At 37.8% G+C, this 20858-nt stretch overlaps 1 protein-coding gene across 2 annotated transcripts in view; it reads left to right on the top strand.

The window, feature by feature from the left end:
• The first annotated feature begins 604 nt into the window (after window positions 1–604).
• Window positions 605–20858, top strand: part of LOC307011223 (transmembrane protein 132C) — a 332560-nt gene continuing 312306 nt past the window's right edge. For both annotated transcript variants that reach the window (XM_079636638.1, XM_079636637.1), the window contains exon 1: window positions 605–1072. In XM_079636638.1, the coding sequence (XP_079492764.1) occupies window positions 877–1072 (196 nt within the window). In that variant the 5' untranslated portion in view covers window positions 605–876. The remainder of the gene's footprint in view (window positions 1073–20858) is intronic.

The raw sequence follows: 20858 nt of genomic DNA, 5'->3' as shown, positions 1-20858 counted from the left end.
GGAAACATTCTTTAGTTTAGACTGCTCCTGTAAACGCAGTCTTAAGTTGTGGTCTATTAAAAATCTGAAATGTGATATGATAGATAGCTACTATGATGTTCAGGTGAAGCTTATTTGCACAGAAGTCTGTGGGGAGCCCTTGATGTGGGTGATGTGCCTCAGGTGGTGCTTTAACCCTGCACCTCGTTTTGGACTTGCCAGTGTCTCCGCTAGAGTGGAGAGGAGAGGTTGGCGCAGGAAAAACCTCTTCAAACCCACATGCACTTATTTTTCAGCACATATTTGCTGGTAGTGTTTGTTTTCTTTAACGTGTTCGAATTTTTTTATTAACACTAGAACGATATCCTGAGGAAGAAAATCTAACAAGTAATTATCTCTGCTGGTTATTTTGAGCGAGACCGAAGATATAGGAAGCGCAAATGGTGCAATCGTGCGCTTGAGCAACTTTTGGATGTGCAGGATGATTCCGCATTAGGATGTGAGAGCGGGTGAGGAGGAAACACGGATCCTGCCTTATGCGTCGCGCATCAGGGTAAAACAAATCCCACAGAAACGCCACCCACTCCGCTATACTTTATTTAGACAAAAGTAGCCAAGGAACGGAAATTAAATTCACTCGCTGCTACTTAACACAAAACATACCGCAGACTGATCAGTTGGATACAGCGACGCATGGGATAATATTTTGGATGTGAGAAAAGCACAATATTTGTGGAGGATCTGTCGCGCAACGAGGAGACAGAGTGGCATCCTCCGGGATCTTGACTGAGCCAATAAATCCAATCTGATGCGTTACGGGATGCTCGGACTCTCAAGTCTTTTTGACCTGAAGTAAAGTAAACCGACCCCAGTGTGAACTGAAGAACATTATGATGAATGCGCCTGGATATCCTCCGAGAGCGATACTGGAACTTAATCGCGCAATTTTGTGATCATCTCTCCGCGCGCAAAGGGATCCCTTTTCACTTCCACTGCCCTTCCGTGCCATCCAGTAAGATGGAAGTTTCTCACAGGGGGAGAAAAAACATGTTGCGTATCCATACTCTGCATTTCATTGTAATGCTGCTCAGAGGTAAGTTAAAGAGATGGGTTCTGCGCGTTTTTTCATATGCACCTTGTTTGGTACTTGCATGAATGAGATCTCCCTATCAACTTTAGATCGTGGAGTGAATTTCATAGTTTGAATCTAAACTCTATACTATGGGTTCTGAATCTGCTGAGCTCGATGTGTATATTGTGTAGCCTACGTGCGACAAGAAGGGGAAACTCGCCGTAACGAGCGCGACATCACGGACACTGACACACCATTTGTGCTGCAGCTGGATTAGCGATGTCCGATTCGAGAACGAATCATTCTTTTGAATCGAATCTTTTTAATGATTCTTCTGAATCAGTTCATGAAACCCGTCTGAATCGCTCCGAGTGGTCACCTAGCTAAAACAATGATAAAAAACCCTGATATTCACTCATTGAATCGAGAATCTATTTCTGACAGCGTAATCATTCCCAAATCGTAAGCCTTTTTGATGAGTGAACTGATATTAAAGGGATAGTTCAACCAACACCCCCCCCACACACACACACACAAAACAATCATCATTTACTCACCCTCAAGTTGTTTTAAGCCTGTATGAGTTTCTCTCTTCTGTTGACCTCAAAAGAAGATATTTTGAAGAATGTCGGTAATCACGGGAACCATCACAACATTTGTCAATCCCATTAAGAGCATGGCGCAAGCATGACATCTTATAGTAGGCTATAGTTAAAGTTGAACTGCTAGGTATGTTAGTGTCCAACTTGGTAATTACACCATGATGTAAAAGAAGAGTAAAATTGTAAAAAAAAAAAAAACCTGTTAGTAAAAACTGATTTACTGAAAAGAGTCGGAACACACACACGCACGCACACACTTACATCTTGTGATTACATTCATTGACCATGCAATCTGTAGCTCCTTACCCTAACCTTAACCTACTTATTACCGTATCCCTAAAACCGGGTCCTGGCCTTCAAACAAGCATTTAAAGGGGTCTAAGAAAGTGAGGAAATGTCCTCAATTTACTCTTTGTCTTCACTCCGATGGTCTAAAACCCAAACTGGTCCTCACAAAGATGGGCACACGCACACGCAGACACACACTTATCTTTTCATTTACTCATCATTTGAAGCAGGCTATACATTCAGACGTTCAGTGGTCAAGCAAAGCTGTGTGTATGGTTTGGATGAATTGCAGAATTTGATCTCATTGTTATGAGGAAAGCTCCACTAAACTAAAAGAAATACAACAAACAACAACTATGCTCAGATTTCGCATGGTTTCCATTTATCATTGTAGAAAGCACAGTATATTGTTCTGTTTCTAAATAAGCATTGTCTCTTGTGTCATTTAGCCTAGGTCATTTAGGGAGGGAGGGCAACACTGTGTCCTTGCACATCTTTCCGTCCGAATGTTTTAGCGGTGTAGTTCACTACACATGGGGAATTCAGGTAAATCAAGTCACGTTTGACATTTAAAAAGAACATTGTTTGATTTACCTGAATTTACCTTGGTTTGTCTGCTGAAACGCTGTTGAAATGTGTCCAGAAAGAGGCCTATGATCGGGGGGAACACGGGGTCACGGTAGACCGTCTAATTACTCCCCTCATTAAATATAAAGTACTCTGAATAATCTGCCATTTGGTCTTCATTTTAGACAGACAGAATGATAAGATGAACCTCTAAATGAATAAGGCCAGTGTTTTCTCTCTGTATTCATCTTTCAACCTCATTTCTTGCTCTATTTTGTTCTCTCTCTATCTTTGGCCTTCCTCCTCCTCCTTCTGTACCTCAGTGGTGTAGTCTTGCATGAGAACATGTAGTAGTTAGTGCTGAAATGACCTTGGAATTATCCGGGTCTTTGAGCTTGATGTTCAGCAGGCCCACACATTACTCAGACTATTGTTTTCAACTTTGAGAAAAATAAGTGGATTGTTTCATTATTAGGCTGAGATGTATTCACATTCTGGAACAGCACACTGTTGCTGAAGTGAAAATAATCAATGATGAATAAGTTTTTAAAGAGTGCTCTTAAACTAAAGCAAAATACTGTAGAGAGATAGAATATATGAACTAGGAATGCATAAATATTTTAATTATGACTCTGCTAAGCTGATCGTATTTTCTGATATAAATGGGACATAAAATTGTAGACTAAATTAAAAACAAAACACTAAAATCTAAAATGAATGTTTATGAATGGACAATTAAAATTTTTTTTTTAGATAGGCAAAGAATGCCTATAACAGTATTATTAATTTTTTTTTTTTTAAAGATGAACTTCAATAAAAGTGAGTGTTAGATGACACTCAAAAATAATTAAATTCTTTCCCCGCCATTGACAGAATTTTCCGTCATTTATGACAACGCTTCCCCTCGCACGTCCTGATTTTGCAGGGTTAGACTGCATATTTTTTTGATCCTGGAACAATATTCCTGTCCGAAAATGTTTTGCTACTGTAAACCCAAAACCCATAGATATCCCTAAAATCAAGGGGAAATGATGAATAACACTGATGTAGAAGCACATTGTGCCTAAGTTTGTCCCTCAAATCTGATGGGTTGATTGTAATGTTGTTCCAGGATCAACAAAGATGTTTATCCAGGAACATGTTGCCCTGGGTGAAATCATACCTTTCCCGCCATTGACGGAATTTTCCGGCAATCCATGTTTTCACTGTTACAGTTTTTTCCAATTGCTATAACACACTAAAATTACATGCACAGCACAATTATTTAAACTGACACACAGACAGCAAAACCTCTTCTCAAGTCTCCAAAAGTCTAAACACATTTTCTGCTTTACACACATTTTGCAATTCAAAATGGCACTTTTTAAATCCACCGAACACGGTTCTCTGCATAAGACACAACAATCTGACATAAAGTCACATGTTTGCCATTTCAAAACACTGCCTTTGAAAATGACACTACACGAGCTAATTTGCCAATACATGTGCCTGGCTAAACACCTCAATGGGTAATTGTTAACACTTCAATCAGGTCGTAAGCACTATGAAAAGACCACTTTATTCTTTTTCTTGCCTCTTTTTTCCCCTATATATTTCATCTGCAATTTTCTTTTGTTGTGAGCATATTTTTGTTCAGTCCAGTGTACATATATCTGCTGTGAATATGTTGCACTGACTTGTTTGGTGAAAAAAAAAAAAATGTTTCAACAGCATGTGTGTGTATCTGCAAATATTTATGTGCATGTAAAAAATCTGAAGAATGTTTTACAATTTGAACTAATTTAGTATTATGGCAAAGCATACTATAGATGAGAGTGCTTTTCATTATGCCCAAAAGTATAGTTGGTTAGACAAAAATCTGGTAATATGAATGAAGTGTGTGCCATTTTGTGCAAAAGTTTGATTTTGATAATGTTATATGTAGTTTTGGTTGCAGTGCTTAATTTTGCAGGATATATGAGGTATTTTGCAGTGTGGTTTTGTGAATTGTGTTTAAGTATTTTGATAAAACCAGCCTAGTTTGCAAAATTGTGTGTTAGCAATTGAAAAAAAACTGTATACGGTAGGGTGCGCTATTATGCATCTTCTGAAATAGTACAGAATCTAAGGATCCAAAAACAACTGACGCAGAAACAAATGATAGAAGGATATGTTCAGATATTCATGACAAAATATTCTGGAGGCCATGAAAGTTCTGTGAAAATAATCAAAATTACTGGCAGGCAACTTAAAAAAAAAAAAAAAATGCTGGCGGGGAAAGAGTTAAATGTCAAAATAGCCTAAAGTGAGGATGCACAATAACATTTTCAATATTAACAGATAGGATACATTAACAAATCTCAAATAGCCAATAATCAAATACATTACCAATATATTGTGCATCCAATCTGTACCCAGGATTGTGCACAGGATGAGTCATGCGTATTACAAAAGTCACTATTGTGTGTACAAAGCTTCCTTTGGGCAGATTGTCACCCCATGCAGCTAAATGACTTTAAAACTAAATATGAACTGAAACATTTGATGTGTTATGTCACATCAGAGTAATTACACCCAACATTGTGTCTAAGAAATGTTGAAATTGAGATCAGCTCGCAAAAAAAAGAACATGTCAAGGCCACGAGTTCACTTGTTCAAGAGCTGCTGTGGTAAATGAAGACTGTTTGACTCTAACATCTTAATTGAATTTCTATTGTGTTTCCTCAAGGGCTTTCCCATGTCATGAACAAAATCTTTTAGTAGACTGAAAGAATAACAGCCACGTCAAACACGAAATGGCCTGTAAATTATGCCACTTCTCTTTCTCTCAACCATCACGATTTCAACGATGACATCTGGATAAAAAGCCCTTTCCTCAGACCTTTAATGGAGTGCATTTTATCGAGCTATGATGGACCTGTTTGCTTAGAGAAGTTTTGAGTTACAGTAGTGCATCAAGTCTTATTATGCCACCTTGTACTTTGTGCTGACCTTAAAAGGCAAAGTAAAGAGGGGTTTTTTTGGCTAAAAGGTTAGTAGTTTTCACAGTTGGATGGCTTTTAAAAATATTATTTCCGATATTCAAGAAGAGTTGTAACAGTAATGTTCTTTGTCTCTCAATGAAAAGGAAAACGTTTGTTCTTTTTTGTAGGAGTCCTGGGTTATGACGCATAAAACCTTCCATGGTCTAACCATGCATGCAAATATTATATACACCACCCTGTGCATGGTGCATTTTATAATCTTAAGTTTTGTGAATAATTATGCATTCGCAAGCTTTTTTGGCCATGTGATCAAATATTGCAAAATAACGAGAAAAGGTATACAAAACCAATCGTTTGAATATTCATTATCTTATAAGCACATGTGACCCTGGATCACAAAACCAGTCACAAGTCGCACGGGTATATTTGTGGTAATAGCCTCACATACTGTAGACTCATGCCTCACATTAAATGTTGAAAAAACTGTAACCATGTTCTTCACAAATTGGTCTATACTTAAAACTTATCCGGAAATTTTAGTAAATGGCCAATATATAAAACATGTAGATACATTTAAATATCTGGGGGTAACTCTAGATTCAACACTTAGTTTTAAAATTCATATTACTTTTTTTTGCAATAAATTGAAATTGAATTACTTAGATACATAAGAAACTCTCTTACCACTGAAGCATCTAGTACATATTTAAATGCAATGATCATCCCTCACATTTTGTACTGCATTACATCCTGGTCTCAGGCATGTAAAACAGTTATAAAGCCTTTAGAATCTTTATATAAAAATTGCCTTAAAATCCATGATAAAAAAACAAGTAATTATCATCATTGTCATATACTGGTCAAATATGATCTACTTAGTTTTGATAATTTAATAAAACACTCAAATTTGTCTTTGCTACATAAAATCATATATAGTGCTACTGCTCCCCCTCTGAAAAAGTTTGTAACACTCTGCTCCGAAAAAACAGTACGAACAACTAGAAGTGTCACAAGGGGAGCATGTAGCTTCCCACAACGTTAAACCCAATTTGGGAGTTCCTCTTTCTCATGTGTTGGATTGTACCATAATGTGCTAGAGATTCTCAAACCTGCTTGTTTGTAATTACAATGGACACCGTTTTTATTAATAACTCTGTGAAAATTCTATTTTAAAATAAGTATTTTAATTTTATTTTTTTTAATTCGTTATACCTGCCCAGGGACTACAGGTGTAAATTAGCAATTGTTGCTATAACCTGGCCCAAGACATATTCTCTTGTTTAACAAGTTTAATGTTTATTTGTGCATTGTCCCTGTTTCAAATAAAATAATTTCCAATCCCAAATTCCAATAGCCAACAATACATTGTATGGGTCAAAATTATCGATTTTTTTTTTTCTTTTATGCCATAAATCATTAGGATTTTAAGTAAAGATCGTGTAACATGAAGATATTTAGTACATTTCTTACCATAAATGTATAAAACATTATTTTTGTGAGTGAATGCAGCATAATCGTGAACATAAATGGACAACTTTAAGGCTATTTTCTCAATGCTTTCTTTTTTTTTTTTTGCACCCTCAGTTTCCAGATTTTCAAATATTGAAAATATTGTCCTATCCTAACAAATCATACATACATGGAAAGCTTATTTATTCAGCTGTCAAAATAATATAAATATGAAATTTCAAAAAATTGACCCATGTGACTGGTTTTGTGGTTCAGGGTCATATGTGGCTTTTTGTCAACTCTACAGAAAAAAATAATGACATTATTCAGGCTTCTGGTCTCAGAGAATCTGAATGGCAGGACCAGCAAGTTACCATCACTGTAATGCAGAAATGAATATAGGTAGTGAAAAATGGCATAATCATACTAATTTAACATAAAAAAGATTTCGAAGACAATAATATGGCTCAATATAATGTATGCAGGGAAAAACTCTCCCTGAAATCCCTGTTGTCAACTTGTTTAAAATAAAGCTTGCACTCTGTATGAGCTTGTCATTTTCTTCACATTTGACTTGTGCTAAAGTACCGCTGCATTGACTGTCTTGGAAGGGCCAGAGTCGAGGTCACTGATGCATTTGGGGTCGAGACCAGGTGGTGTTGGCAACTTGGAGTTCAAGAAAAGAGAAAAAGTGATGGGAATGGGATCAGAAACTATCATGAGCCAGATTCAAACAGTTTAGTTTTGCAATGTACAGATTCAATTATATCGCACATTTCTGGAAGCCTTCCCAACAAAAAAGCCAACTATGTAGTTTGAGCTTCTTCGGTTTTTATCAATACCACAAGACACAAAGCAGTAATCCTGTGTAGACCAAGGCCACCTCACGCAGCTGTTCGGAGTATTTCCTGTTATTTATTGCTGATAGGGAATTCATTCTCCATTAGTGCCTGCAGAGCGCGAGCAGTTGTTTATGCCATTCAGTTGTACTCAGAAAAAAAACGTTTGGATTGTGACTTGTGCATTCAGTGAAACATTCATTTCACAGTTTGCATAATTGCATAGACTTTATCACCTCAAGTTTATATTTTCCAATGACGTGTGGACAGGAGATGAAAGAAGGCTTATAAGTACAGGCTTCGAAAACTCGTACTTTTGTCCTTTTGCTTTCTCTCTTTTAAATACAGTACATGTAACGTGTAACAAGGACACATTAAAATAAAGTGTTATCAACTACTTTTATTGCAGTTTTGTTAAAGCTACACAGTGTAGGATTTTCTCCCATCTAGCGGTGAAATTGTATATGTCTACCAATTGAATATTACTTTCTAGCCCCTTCCATTACGAGGGCGTTTTAACTTATACGGTGGCCGTATTATTTCAAATCTGCCGGCAGTCGCGAGTAATCTCCCCCTCGCATTCGCCACGGTTAAAACGCGAAAGGCGAAGCTTGAATTTCCAGGTATGTCCCTCTTTGGCTAATGTATTTTCAAGATGGAGGCACAACATGGCTGCCACCATTCGAGCGACTCGCCAGTATGTATTATAAATGGCAGATTCTACGCTTACGAGAATACTTGATTAGTAATGAGCACATATAATTTTGAAAGAACAAAGTGTTTTTTGCTAAGAATCAACTTAAAACATTACACAGTGTAGCTTTAACAGTGTCACAATTTTTTTTGAAAATATCACAAGGAAATGCTCACTTGACATCAACTTCAGTATTTAGTGTAAGTGGAGTTGTTTTAAAAACCCTAAACTCTTTTTCAGTTACACTTTATTTCAATGCTCCCACTTTAGACATTTTACTGACTATAAGTTACTTTGCAACTACATGTCAACTAACTCTCATTAGAGTGTTAGACTGCTAGGTTAGTATAATTAGTTGACATGTAGTTGCCAAGTTACTTATAGTCAGTAGAATGTCTTTTGGGGAACCATCAAAATAAAGTGTTTGCAGATATTAAGCAGACAGTCAAATAATTATGCAGTAGTTGACAACTTATTGTTAGTGGACCATTGAAATAATGTGTTACCTTTTTCATTCAAGTGTGAACAGAGAAAATGTCATGGACATGCAATTTCTGTTCTCTATGAAAACGCATTGGTAGACTATTACTACTGAACTGATTATCAGTAGTAACATATACAGCATTTAAATACTAATGTATCACATAATTGATTGTAGTGCAAACAAAAACGAACTTTTTTGAATGTCAAAGTCAGCACAGCAGTAGTATTTTAATATATAACTTGTTCGCTCAGATAATATCATGTATACCAATAATGCACTCGCTCCTCTGAGAGCAATTTTCTACTATGTTTGAAGAGTACTGAAGCATGTAAGCTGTAGTTTTATACACCGAAAAGCATGTTCAGTGGTTAAGCGTTTGTCTCACCTGGGACCAAAACCAGCCATCCTGCTTAGACTGCCTCATTACCCTAGAGCTGCTCTACTGCCCACTGAGATTACTGGACTACTGGGAGAGATTTCAGCATTAAATGCATTTTATGAACGCTGCCATACAAAGCACAGTTGACAAAACTCTCAATTGTGTTTTGTGGCTGATTATTTAGTTAAATGCAGAGGTTAAATTTATTATTCATTATTCAGACTGTTGTCCAGCTGTGGCAGCTTGTAATTATGACCTTTTTATCCTACAATTCTGACTTTTTTCTCGCAATTTCGAATGTATATGTCACAATTCTGACTTTGAAACTCACAATTGCCAGTTTTCTCACAGTTCTGAGAAATAAAGTCGGAATTGTGAGATATAAATCTGACTTATTTCCTCACAATTGCAAGTTTATATCTTAACATTCTCACTTTATTTCTCTCAACTCACAGTTCAGACTTTTTTTCTTACAATTGTGAGATTTAAACTTAAAGGGGTGGTTGATTATTATTTCACTTTTTAACTTTAGTGTGTAATGTCGCTGTTTGAGCATAAACAACATCTGCAAAGTTATGAAGCTCAAAGTTCAGAGCAAAGGGAGATATTTGCTTTTAAAGAAATTTGAAGGACTGCAACAAACGGCTGGTAGGGACTACATGACGTTCCTCCCGGGTTAGTGACATCACCAACCCTAAAATGTACATAAACCCCGCCCCCGGGACGCGACTTATAGATTGTCATGACAGAATATGCTAATCAATAACTAGAAGATAACTACACATAAGCTACCTAAATCCATAATCAGAAATGTCATGTTGCATTCTACATGTTGTCACTCCTTCTTGAGTCTCTCCATTAGGCCGGTGACACACTGGATGCGTGGCGTAAGCGTCTCAGCTGCGTGGCGTGTCCGTTTTTATTTCGGCTCCCATGTTAACAGGTTAGAGCTTGCACACTGCTTGCGTGACACGCGCGTCTCAGGCGCGGCTCGAGCCGCGCGGAAAACGCGTGCATGCTAGAAATAGAACCGACGCCTATTTTTCACGCGACACGCAAGCGTGTTGGAAGCGTTTCCATGCAAAATAAAATAGGAAAATATGTTTATATGTCATTTTGTACACAAATACATATTAATTAATGACATTTTGATGTTTGAAAGTCTATAGGTTGACATAAATTCAGATATAAATGTAATTTAAAAAACAAAAAAATTAATTATCGATTTTCAAATATTGCAGCTGTCAAACATAGTCTATTTTGCCGTCAATAGGCTACTGTTGACCGACGGTGTCCTTTATCAGTAGGCTTTATGTATGCTTAACATGAAGTGGGATAGCTTTCCACAACTCTCTCCCCATATGTGAACAAGGTTGATCCAAATCACGCGACTTGACACTTTCAAGTAGGCTACACTTCGAGTTTGCAACGATGAACGACGGCAGGTTAATTAAAGAGGTGGAGAAACTCTGTCACCTACTCTGTCCCTCTGTCAAGTACAGCAGCCGCAGCGCGCCAGCGCCGCGTGAAGCACGGTTCTGGTGTGTAAAGACAGAGAAAACGCGACGCAGCCGCCACGCAGCTGACACGCAACAGAAACGCCACGCTCACGCCACGCATCCAGTGTGTCACCGCCACCGGCCTTATTGTCTGACTCCGGTTTGAACGTAAAAATAGAAATTTTCAGTGCAAGTCTGTGTGCGGTAAAAGGACACTAATTGTTTTAGCTCCGCCCCTTGTGCTGAGAGAGCAGCAGCTTATTTGCATTTAAAGGGACATACATACAAACGGTGCATTTTGCTCACCCTCAAAAAGTGACAATTTTAACATGCTATATAAAATATCTGTGGGGTATTATGAGCTACAACTTCACATACACACTATGGGGACATCAAAGACTTATTTTACATTTTGTGATAAGGGCATTATGCCACCCATTTAAAAAAAGTCAGTATTGTGAGATATAAACACGCTATTAAAAAGGTAATTGTGTCTTTTTATCTCACAATTCGGACTTTTGTTCTCAGAATTGTGAGATATAAAGTCGCAGCTGCGAGGAAAAAGGATACAAAGTCACAATTTATTTATTTATTCTTTGCTGGAAAAAAGCTTCCATATCCAGCAATACTTTTAACCCTGAAGTTGATTTCTGCATTGATCTTCTGCTCTCCCTTTTGTGATCTTTTTTTGTAAAAAAAAAACACACACACACAAAAAAAAAATGTTTTGTTGCTGTTGTGTAATATTCTCAAGAGAAATGTGGTGGTTAAAGAAGAAAGAATATCAAATGACGTTATTTTAAAAGCACCCCAGAGAAAAGAGATGCAGTAATTACACAAAGACTTGCATTATATCCCACAAAATGAACATTAAATATCAGCGTTTCTTCTGCCGAGGTCAGGTTGTTGAAGGTGAAGTGTAGAGATACCAACTGCAATTGGAAAAATAACTACATTTTTAAAATGTCTAAAGAAAATGCTACTGGTGCTGAATGTATTTGTTTTGTGTGTAGTTGCCAGGGTGTTGCTGAGTGTTCACGATGTGGATGGTTGGCTTACTATTTTGAAAAAATACCTAACCCTTGAGCAATGGTATACATGTCCACTGGTGCGAAGTGAGCATGCATATTGAATTCATTCTCTATTGAAGCTGAGCGCCAGGCTAGCACGGGGGATTGTGGGATTGACAGCAGAGCAGTGCAAGTGGTGACAGCATGAGAAAGTTGCTCAAATGCTCACATCATATTACTATAATTTTGGGAACATCAACCTCCCTACTTATTCTCAGCACAGTCACAATAAGATGGAATAAGAGGAAGTATTTTAAATTAGTGTAATTTTTCTTAAAATGCAATCTCACTGTAAATGTTACGCTTGGGAGAGTGTAAATTTCATTCTGTTGCTTCTAGAATTTCTGGCTCAAAACTGTTTGGAGAATAAATAAAGCGGGTTAATATTGGAAAGTGTTATTTAATCTCCTGTGTGGGAGAATTTGCCAATTCAACTGCTTTCAAGTCTTTTCCTAATACCTATTCAGGGTGGCATGTACAGATAATTATTGTCAATTACTATAATCAATTAAACTCCCTTCACCTCACCAAAAAGGTTCTCTCTTGATTAAATGCTGAATGTTAAGGGCACATATTAGGTTGTTTTTCAGTTATTGCCTCTTTATAGGTTTTATTGTTTTTGTGACAGGTTGACAGGCGATGTCATGTCATTTTGAGGGATGTCGCGATAAAAGATAGGAATGTGCATTTTTTACTTGCTACTGGTACTTCATTGGGTGTTAAAGCTCCAGTCCGTAACTTTTTTGGGTTAAAAATGATCCAAAATAAATTTTTGAGCAAGTACATGCAGCCTGTGTTCAAAATTATATGCTTGCCTTAGCTCAATTCTAAACCAGCCCGGTCTCACCCCAAAACGTCATATACTGACGGGTCTTGACCATACGTCAACATACGACGAAAAGGGTACCCCTATAACGTCAATATGAGACGCAGACATAAGCGCACCAGCAGCGCCTCCTAGCGGTACCCTAACGCATACCTAAACCCAACCATACCCGAATCGTCACACATGGACGTTAAAGGGTACCCTTTTCGTCGTATGTTGCCGTATGGTCAAGACCCGTCAGTATGTGACGTTTTGGGGTGAGACTGTGTTATCTAAACAGTAAGCTTGTAATAATGTTTTTAATTCCAGTGGTACTGTGGATTTCCGCGGGAAATTCAAGCATGTCTTTGCGTCATTACGTCACATCTGTACACATAAAGAAGGTGTTTCGGCAAGTAGGCTATATTGCGTGTGAGGATGTTGGAGGTGTAGATTTACAGCCTTTTCTCACAGCACTTGATATAATTAAACTTATCAATTTGATGGCGGATCCAGAAAGGTTCAAACGACAATCACCAGTGACAACTGGAGATTCACCCGTTGTAAAATGCAAAAGACTTAGGACTTCGGAGTGGCTACAGAAAAAAAGAGGCTGCAACTGAGCCCATGCGAAAACAAGGATAAATATCGGAAGGGCATTGTATGTAGTCACACAATGCCTATGTTGTTAACATTAACAATTTGAGAACAAAGTATAATTTGCACGGTTTGACGTACGTGATATGATACGCGATTAGATACGCGATATGATATGATACGCGATATGATACACGATTAGATTTGATCAGTGAATTTAGTACTGCAATGCTTAGTTGGTCAGAACAAAAGTGGATGTTACTTACTTATTCAGATGACATTTTCTGGTGAAATTTCTGAAATTTCTATGTTGGTCATACTTCCAAAAAGTATAATGTGTACTGTGTACAATTCTGAATGTACAGTATCCACATCAGCGCGGTTATTGCCAGCCGCACATTCTCCTCAAAACATTAGATTTATCCGCGCTGTGTGCCATGCCGAGGCACAACCCACGTAAAGTTGATAATTCCGTGAATAACTGCAATTGCAGATTTCGACCAGAGATGGCGACAAAGAGGAAAAACTGCGGACTGCAGCTTTAAGTAACACACAAAAATGCATAGACAGTATATAAACTGGACACAGCGATCCCATGGGTGTCAAAAGAGAAAAGTTAAGTAAATTAGAAGCACTCACTTCCTGATGGCTGAGCGTAGTGCGCAGGCTCAAACTGAGCTTGACGACGTAGATGTGACGTGAACTAGCAGCAGGAGCAACTTTATCACTCTCTATGGGCTTCTTCCTTGAGTTTATCAGACTTTATGCCTCCACATCCCCCCGATTACTTGCGAGCTTCTCCGTCTGTCTATACGGTCATTTCTCGACTGTGCAACAGAGAGTCGAGTGGTTATGACGCAATCGTTAGCCCATTTTTACAAAATCTGCTTCTACAGGGCCATAATGTATACATCATATATGATACAAGGTAATGGAGCCTTTTATACATTGTCATGTTTCTTTATAAATAAATAATGGACAAATGGAGTCTTTAAACGCCTCAGATGTAAAGTTATTCGCTGTCAAAGGGATGCCAAAATGAATGGGAGTCAATGGAATGCTAACAGCAGGTGATGGCTTGATAGCCAATGGCGGCCCCCGGGGAAGCTTCGGTTTCCGGCGGATGGATTACCCCCTTGCAAAAATTACAGTTTGGTACACTCTAAAAAATGCTGGGTTGTTTCAACCCAATTTTGGGTCAAATTTGGACAAACCCAAACGTTGGGTTAAAAATGTAATTTAAAATTGTAACCCAACGGCTGGGTTTGTCCATATTTGACCCAAAATTGGTTTGAAACAACCCAGCATTTCTTAGAGTGTTGGATGCAAAATATTTTAGGAAAAATGTACTTTATATTTTATTTAGAATTATTGTGCTTCCATTTTATTATTTGACTTGAATAAAACCAGTTCATTTAGATGTTACCACATGAATCACGGTTTAGGTGTTCAGAATTGTTTTTTACAGCACAGTACAGTATTGATTTCTCTGTTATTCACTACTGAAGAATTCACCCTTTAATTAGCAGTGTGATGAACTGTATCTGTTTGATACCATTAAAAGTGGCACAAGTGATTGCTCATTAAACATTAATAAGATGCATTCATTTGCTCACACTGAAAGGACAAGCTGAATTTAAATTGGTACAGAACAAAATGACCTCATTTGCTTTTTTCCCCCTCAATATTTTGACCACTAACAAGAAAACACAGGTTTTTGATGTTTTGTATTTACCTTTTTTTATTACTTTAATTGGATTGCATGTGACTGTAGCTCATTATGGCAATATGACCTACTTAGTCAAATCAATTTGCTTGTTTTGAGTTTAAGGATATTAAAATACAATATTTTATTAATGAATAACATATTTGTAAACATGTATCTATTTATTCTCTTCGCCATGTACTCACGTACCGCCATCTGTTGTTCATTAACTTCTTGATGCTCAATTATTATCTAGTAAGGCATTATTGTTTCAAGATTTTTAGTCTTGCTTTCTAAATGCGTTTTTTTAAACTTCAGGTATTTTATGAGGTCATGGTGGTTTGGGCCCATTCCCAGGAAACGGTGCCAATTATGACTTATTGGTGTCCCCATGACTTATTATTACTGAACGTAGTGACATTATTTAGATAGAGACTCACAGATAAATGTAATTCTGTTTTATAGAATCCAACTTTCTTTCAAGGTCAATTTTGCCTTTATTGAAATTAAGATCAAGTCATGATTTCACTGTATTTTTTATTTTTTTATTTTTATGCTTTACAGCTTATTTTAAGAAAACTGAAAATTGTATCCCTCACTTTCTGTTGAACAGGTTATGTGACATTTCCCCCGTTATAAATAGGACAAATAATGCTTTGATATTTCTGGGATCATTTTGGGGGATGTGACAACATACAAGTACAAGTAACTTGGCCTCGCTAAATTCAATATTTACTCAATATATACTTTCTAATTGGACAGTAGAATTGGACCCACACTATTTTGACAGTAACAGGGATGTCACAAAACATGCAATGTTTTACAGTAAATACAAAATTCTGTCATGAAACTCTAGGGCCTAAAGCGCAGGGCGCAATTGCACTTAGGGCTTGTCCGAATGCAGTTTTTTTCTAGTTTAAAGACTGGAAAAATGGTCGGCACTCGCAGCGCATGGTCTAAAAGGGTTTTCCCTATTCTCTTAATGAGTAATGGGTGTGTGTTTTGGATCTTTTGGGCGTAACGTGAAATAAACCAACCAGAGACTCATCTCCCATTCCCTTTAAAAGCCTGTTGCGCTAGCGCCATGGCGGATTGCTATTTACATGACGGAATTTGCAAGCGGAAAAACTGAACACGTCTCCAGAGGGCAAATGGATTTGCTCGTGCGCGAGGTTAAAGTGTGCAAGCAGACCATCTACAGGACAAGCCATACGATTCCACCATATCTTTGTGTACACAATATTAATCTTTTACAATGTAATCCTTTTGTTTTAAATATTTGGCTAGTTTGTGTGCTGCTGCGCATCCCTGTGTGTGTATTAAGCAGAATGTGTTTGTAATAAGTAGAGTGTACGTGGACCTGCCTAGGCGCACAAACATTACTAATGCGCTCTTTAAATAACAAAAAAAAATATAGCGCCATTGACTTTAGACCAGGTTTTCCCTTCACCTTTCCTACGGGTTATTCATACGCTGTATTGTTCAGCAGCAGCATGTCTTACTTTCTCACAGCAACGTGTTGTGTATGTATTGGCAGTTGCAAATCCTGTACTTCATTTGCGGCAGCAGCAGCAATAACAGCAGCAGGTGCAGCCTCCGGTTGTGCAGGAACATACTACTGCATCTATTTCGCCAAGACCAAACATATCAACATTGTCTTATCTATGACCATGCTAAACACTCTGAGAGTTTTCATGACTGAATTATGGTTTTATTTTATCACATGGAACAACAACTGAGTGATACTACCAATGTACACTATCTATTTAACTGTGTATATGACAGAATGTATCCACTATTATTTAAAAGATTGGGGTCAGTATATATTCTTATATTTTTTTAAGATTCTTGTTCACCAAGACTGCATTTATTTTATAAAAACACACACACAAACATTGACATTATGAAATATTACAGTTTAAAATGTTAATATATATATATATATATATATATATATATATATATGCATTATAAATGCATTAACACATCTGAATTTCCAGCAAAACTGAATTTTCAGCATCATTACTCATTGTATTATGCTGATTTGATGTTCTATCTGGAATACCCTTTCACAGGTGAGAATGTGTTGGTTTGTGTTGTTATTTGTATTAACTCAATGGGCCCTATTTTAACGATCTGAAACGCAAGTGTCAAAGGGCAAAGCGCAAGTAACTTTGTGGGCGGATCCCGGCGCTGTTGCTATTTTCCCGGCGGGATAAATGACTATTGCGCCTGACGCAAATCTAAAAGGGGTTGGTCTGAAGTAGCTTCATTATTCATAGGTGTGTTTGGGAGTAACGTGAAATAAACCAATCAGAGCGTCCTCTCACATTCCCTTTAAGAGCAGGCGCGCTTGTTCCGTGGCGGATCGCTATTATAACGGCGGATTTGCTGGCGCACGCCAGGAGCGGTTCACAGCCGAGGAGGCCGACGTTCTCGTCAGGGCTGTAAAACACATAAGTGACATTGGGGATGATGGGAGAAACCCACCCAAATTAGCTTCGGTTAAACAGGCGTATAATTTGGGTAAATGTTTAGCCTAATCTAGATTTTTTTTTTTTTTTTTATCTAGATAGATCTTTTTCCCCATCTTCACGGACACAACAATGATTTCCCTCGTGTGTTAATATTTCGTCCCTTTGGAATTATAAGGTTCTATCTGATATTTTTGTCAAAATTGAGTTAGTCACATATTCTTATTCTGTGACAACTTATTTACATTATGTGATGTTGTGTTTTAAGTTGTGTACATTTTGGAACTTTTTATTTAGAAAATAAAAAGGTTCTTTCTACACAGTCGAATGGAATGCAAAAACTTTAAAGCTCAATATCTCAAAACCAGTCAGAATGCAGATAGAACCTTATAATTCCAAGGTGGCGATTTTTCCTTGTAATAATGTATGATTTGCAAAAATGAAAACTGCTGCGTCTGTTTATATTAGAGAATCAAAGTGTAACACGCTACATTATGGCCAAGCATGCGCCCTTAAAATACCATATCACTAACGCGCAACGCGCCACTGTCTTTAGACTGTTTTTTTCCTGGTCAGTGGCGCAATTGCTTTCTAAAACTGTAAAATAGCACCAGGGGAGTTTTGCGCCGGAACACGCCTCCTCTTTGCGCTGAACCGCCCCCGCGAGCGCAAGTTCATTCCCTAATTTACCGACGTGCGTCTGTGGAGGGAAAAGTCCGCTGTGCGCGGGTGCAAAATAGGAATGATACATGCGTCGGTGTACAAAGTCAATTGCGCTGGGTGCAAGATAGGGCCCAATGTTTTTTAATGTTTTTACTATTACTATGGTAACTTTTTGAACATTTTGTTAGCTGATGCATTCGTCTTGTTGTTTTGTGTCGGTTTAGCAAAATCAGTCTATTGCATATAGTGCGTTGCCCGTTCCGAAATGGTGGACAGCTGAAACAGCTTACATATAGCAGCCCATAGAAACAGACACTAATGATGAATCTATATATATCTATGGTTGAGCATACATCGGTTGTACACTCATTATTGCGGTGCATTGTGGGATTGAATGAGTAAACTCGATAATGTTCACTATGGTTTCGGAAACTACAAATGGCTGTCCCCTCAAATAGTGCCATATTTAAGAGTTTAGGGACGATTTCTGAAACCACACGTTTCCTTGTGTGTGACCTAGTTTCCTAGTTGTTTGTTAACTATTGTGTCCACCTGCCCCTTGTTAACTCACTTATTTAGTCTCTGTTTATATTTTCCCTGTTTAGTTTAGTTCCTTGTCCATTCTTGGGTCTGTTTTAAGTGGTTGTTCTGTTTCAGCGTGTTGATCTCTCTCCTGAGTGTTTGTTAATTTGAGTTGTTTATAAGTTATACTGCTTCAACTAGATCCATCCTACTCAAACTCATCCTTGCTGCAACCTCGCTGTGACAGGTAGCGCATATCTAAGTGTATGAAGTCAGGTGCAGTCAGTTGGTAGGTAAGAGCTCTGTAAGTTGTTTACATTCATTATTATAGTAATGTTATGTGCTTTTAGGTCATTTAACACTGTCTCTTATGACACTTTGCTGAATCTGCTCTGGCTGTGCGCGACCTGTGCGTTCATGTGTTTTGAAGGGGTCGTGGCTTTGGAGACGCTCTGCGAGGGATCTACAGTAATGCTTTCAAAGTTAGATTGCTGTTGCTAGCCTCTCCGAAATTGTGTACCCTACCTTTAAGATAAAGTTCCTTTCCTGGATAAAATGTTATTCAGGAATAGAACCGAGATAACCAAATGACATTTTATTTCCTTTCAGTAAATATTTGGGGCCTTTGCTTATTAACCCTGCATTTTACTCTTTTCAGATATTTTTAGATAGTGCTTATAATGAACAGATAAAGATACAGATACTCCCCGTGGGAGCTTCCCTGTCCTCATTTGGTCTGTGTGTCTTTGCCAGAGCACAAAACAGTAAACATGAGTTAATGTGTTTTTTAATTAAGTACAGTAGTCGAGGAAGGAAGGGTGGAAGAAACTTTTCTGCTGATGTTGTCTAAAGTTTCCACTTCATGGGGGAACAGTATGCTTACACTGAAAGCATGTACTTCAAAGATTTTACTTGTAACCAGGATTTAATGAAGCAGTTATTGAATATGTTTGATACGTTAAGGACAGGGTCAAGTGCAGGCCGGTCATGTCCTACCACACCCAGGGCTAGATCATGGCCCCATGAGGCGCCTTGACACGTCTTAGGAGGTCAGCCTTATAGACCCATTATTATACTATTTTAAGTGACAAGAGCAATTCGCCTCCTCCATCCTGTAGTAGTGTATACAGCATTCAAACTAGAAATACACAAATAAATAAACAACTTTTGTATTGTAAATGCTCCCATTCATTGTTTTCTGTATGTAAATGTGGCAATTGGAAATTACCAGTACTATTGAAATACGTTTAAAATTACCAGTATTATTGATATACGTTTAAAATCTAGACTAATATTTTTTTATTTAATTTCACATGAGCCACCATGGGTCATATGGTAGAAGACTGGCATGTTTGACCAGCCAAATACTGCTGGGTTTTTCTTGATAAATCCCTGTTTTTGGCTTATTTCAGTCAGAAAATGTATGTATTTTTGTGTTATTGGTATTTTCAAATATTTTAATAACGTTATTCATATTTTAATGACTTGCTATATTGTTACAAAATCAGAATTCACAAAAGTGCCAAGCTCATGCTGAGGGGCCTAAAACACATGTTGGTAATCATTTCTGCCTGGACTACACTTTGTGCATTGGGACATTATATTGCTGCAACTGGGAAATAGCATCCCCCAAACTTGGTAGCGCACAAACATCTCCAGTATAATTAGCATGGTGCTTATTTTAGATAATATTTCCTGTATTGGAACGAAGGGGACTATTCTGCACCATGGAACAGTCCCTAACCATTTTTCCTCCTCCTCCACCAAACTTTACAGTTGGCATATGCATTTAGGCAAGTGTTGTCAGACTTCCAGATATTGTGTAATGACATGTAAATCGTGATCACTCCAGAGAGTGTCTTTGCACTGATCTCAGGCTTTTGTGCAGCTGTACGCCCATTGAAACCTGTTTAATGAAGCCTCCGAACAACTCTAGTGCTGATATTGGTTCCAGAAGTACTTTGGTTCTCGGTAGTGAGTGCTGAAATTGAGAATAGATGATGTTTACATGCTGAGCAGTTGTTACATTTATACATCCACAGTAACAGTGCTAACAGCAACTAGTGGAGATTGCGCGATAACAAACTTGGAAATGGCGCTCTCAGTCATTGTTCCCTCATTAAACATAGCTATAAGAAAAAGCCTGCACATTTAATAATATTTTAGGATAGCCTACACGTAAATGAATTACTACAAATTAATAGTAT

This window comes from Phoxinus phoxinus (genome assembly GCF_949152265.1).
Source record: "Phoxinus phoxinus genome assembly, chromosome: 15".
In the NCBI taxonomy this organism is placed as follows: Eukaryota; Metazoa; Chordata; class Actinopteri; order Cypriniformes; family Leuciscidae; genus Phoxinus; species Phoxinus phoxinus.
This window is presented reverse-complemented; position numbering and strand designations above follow the sequence as displayed.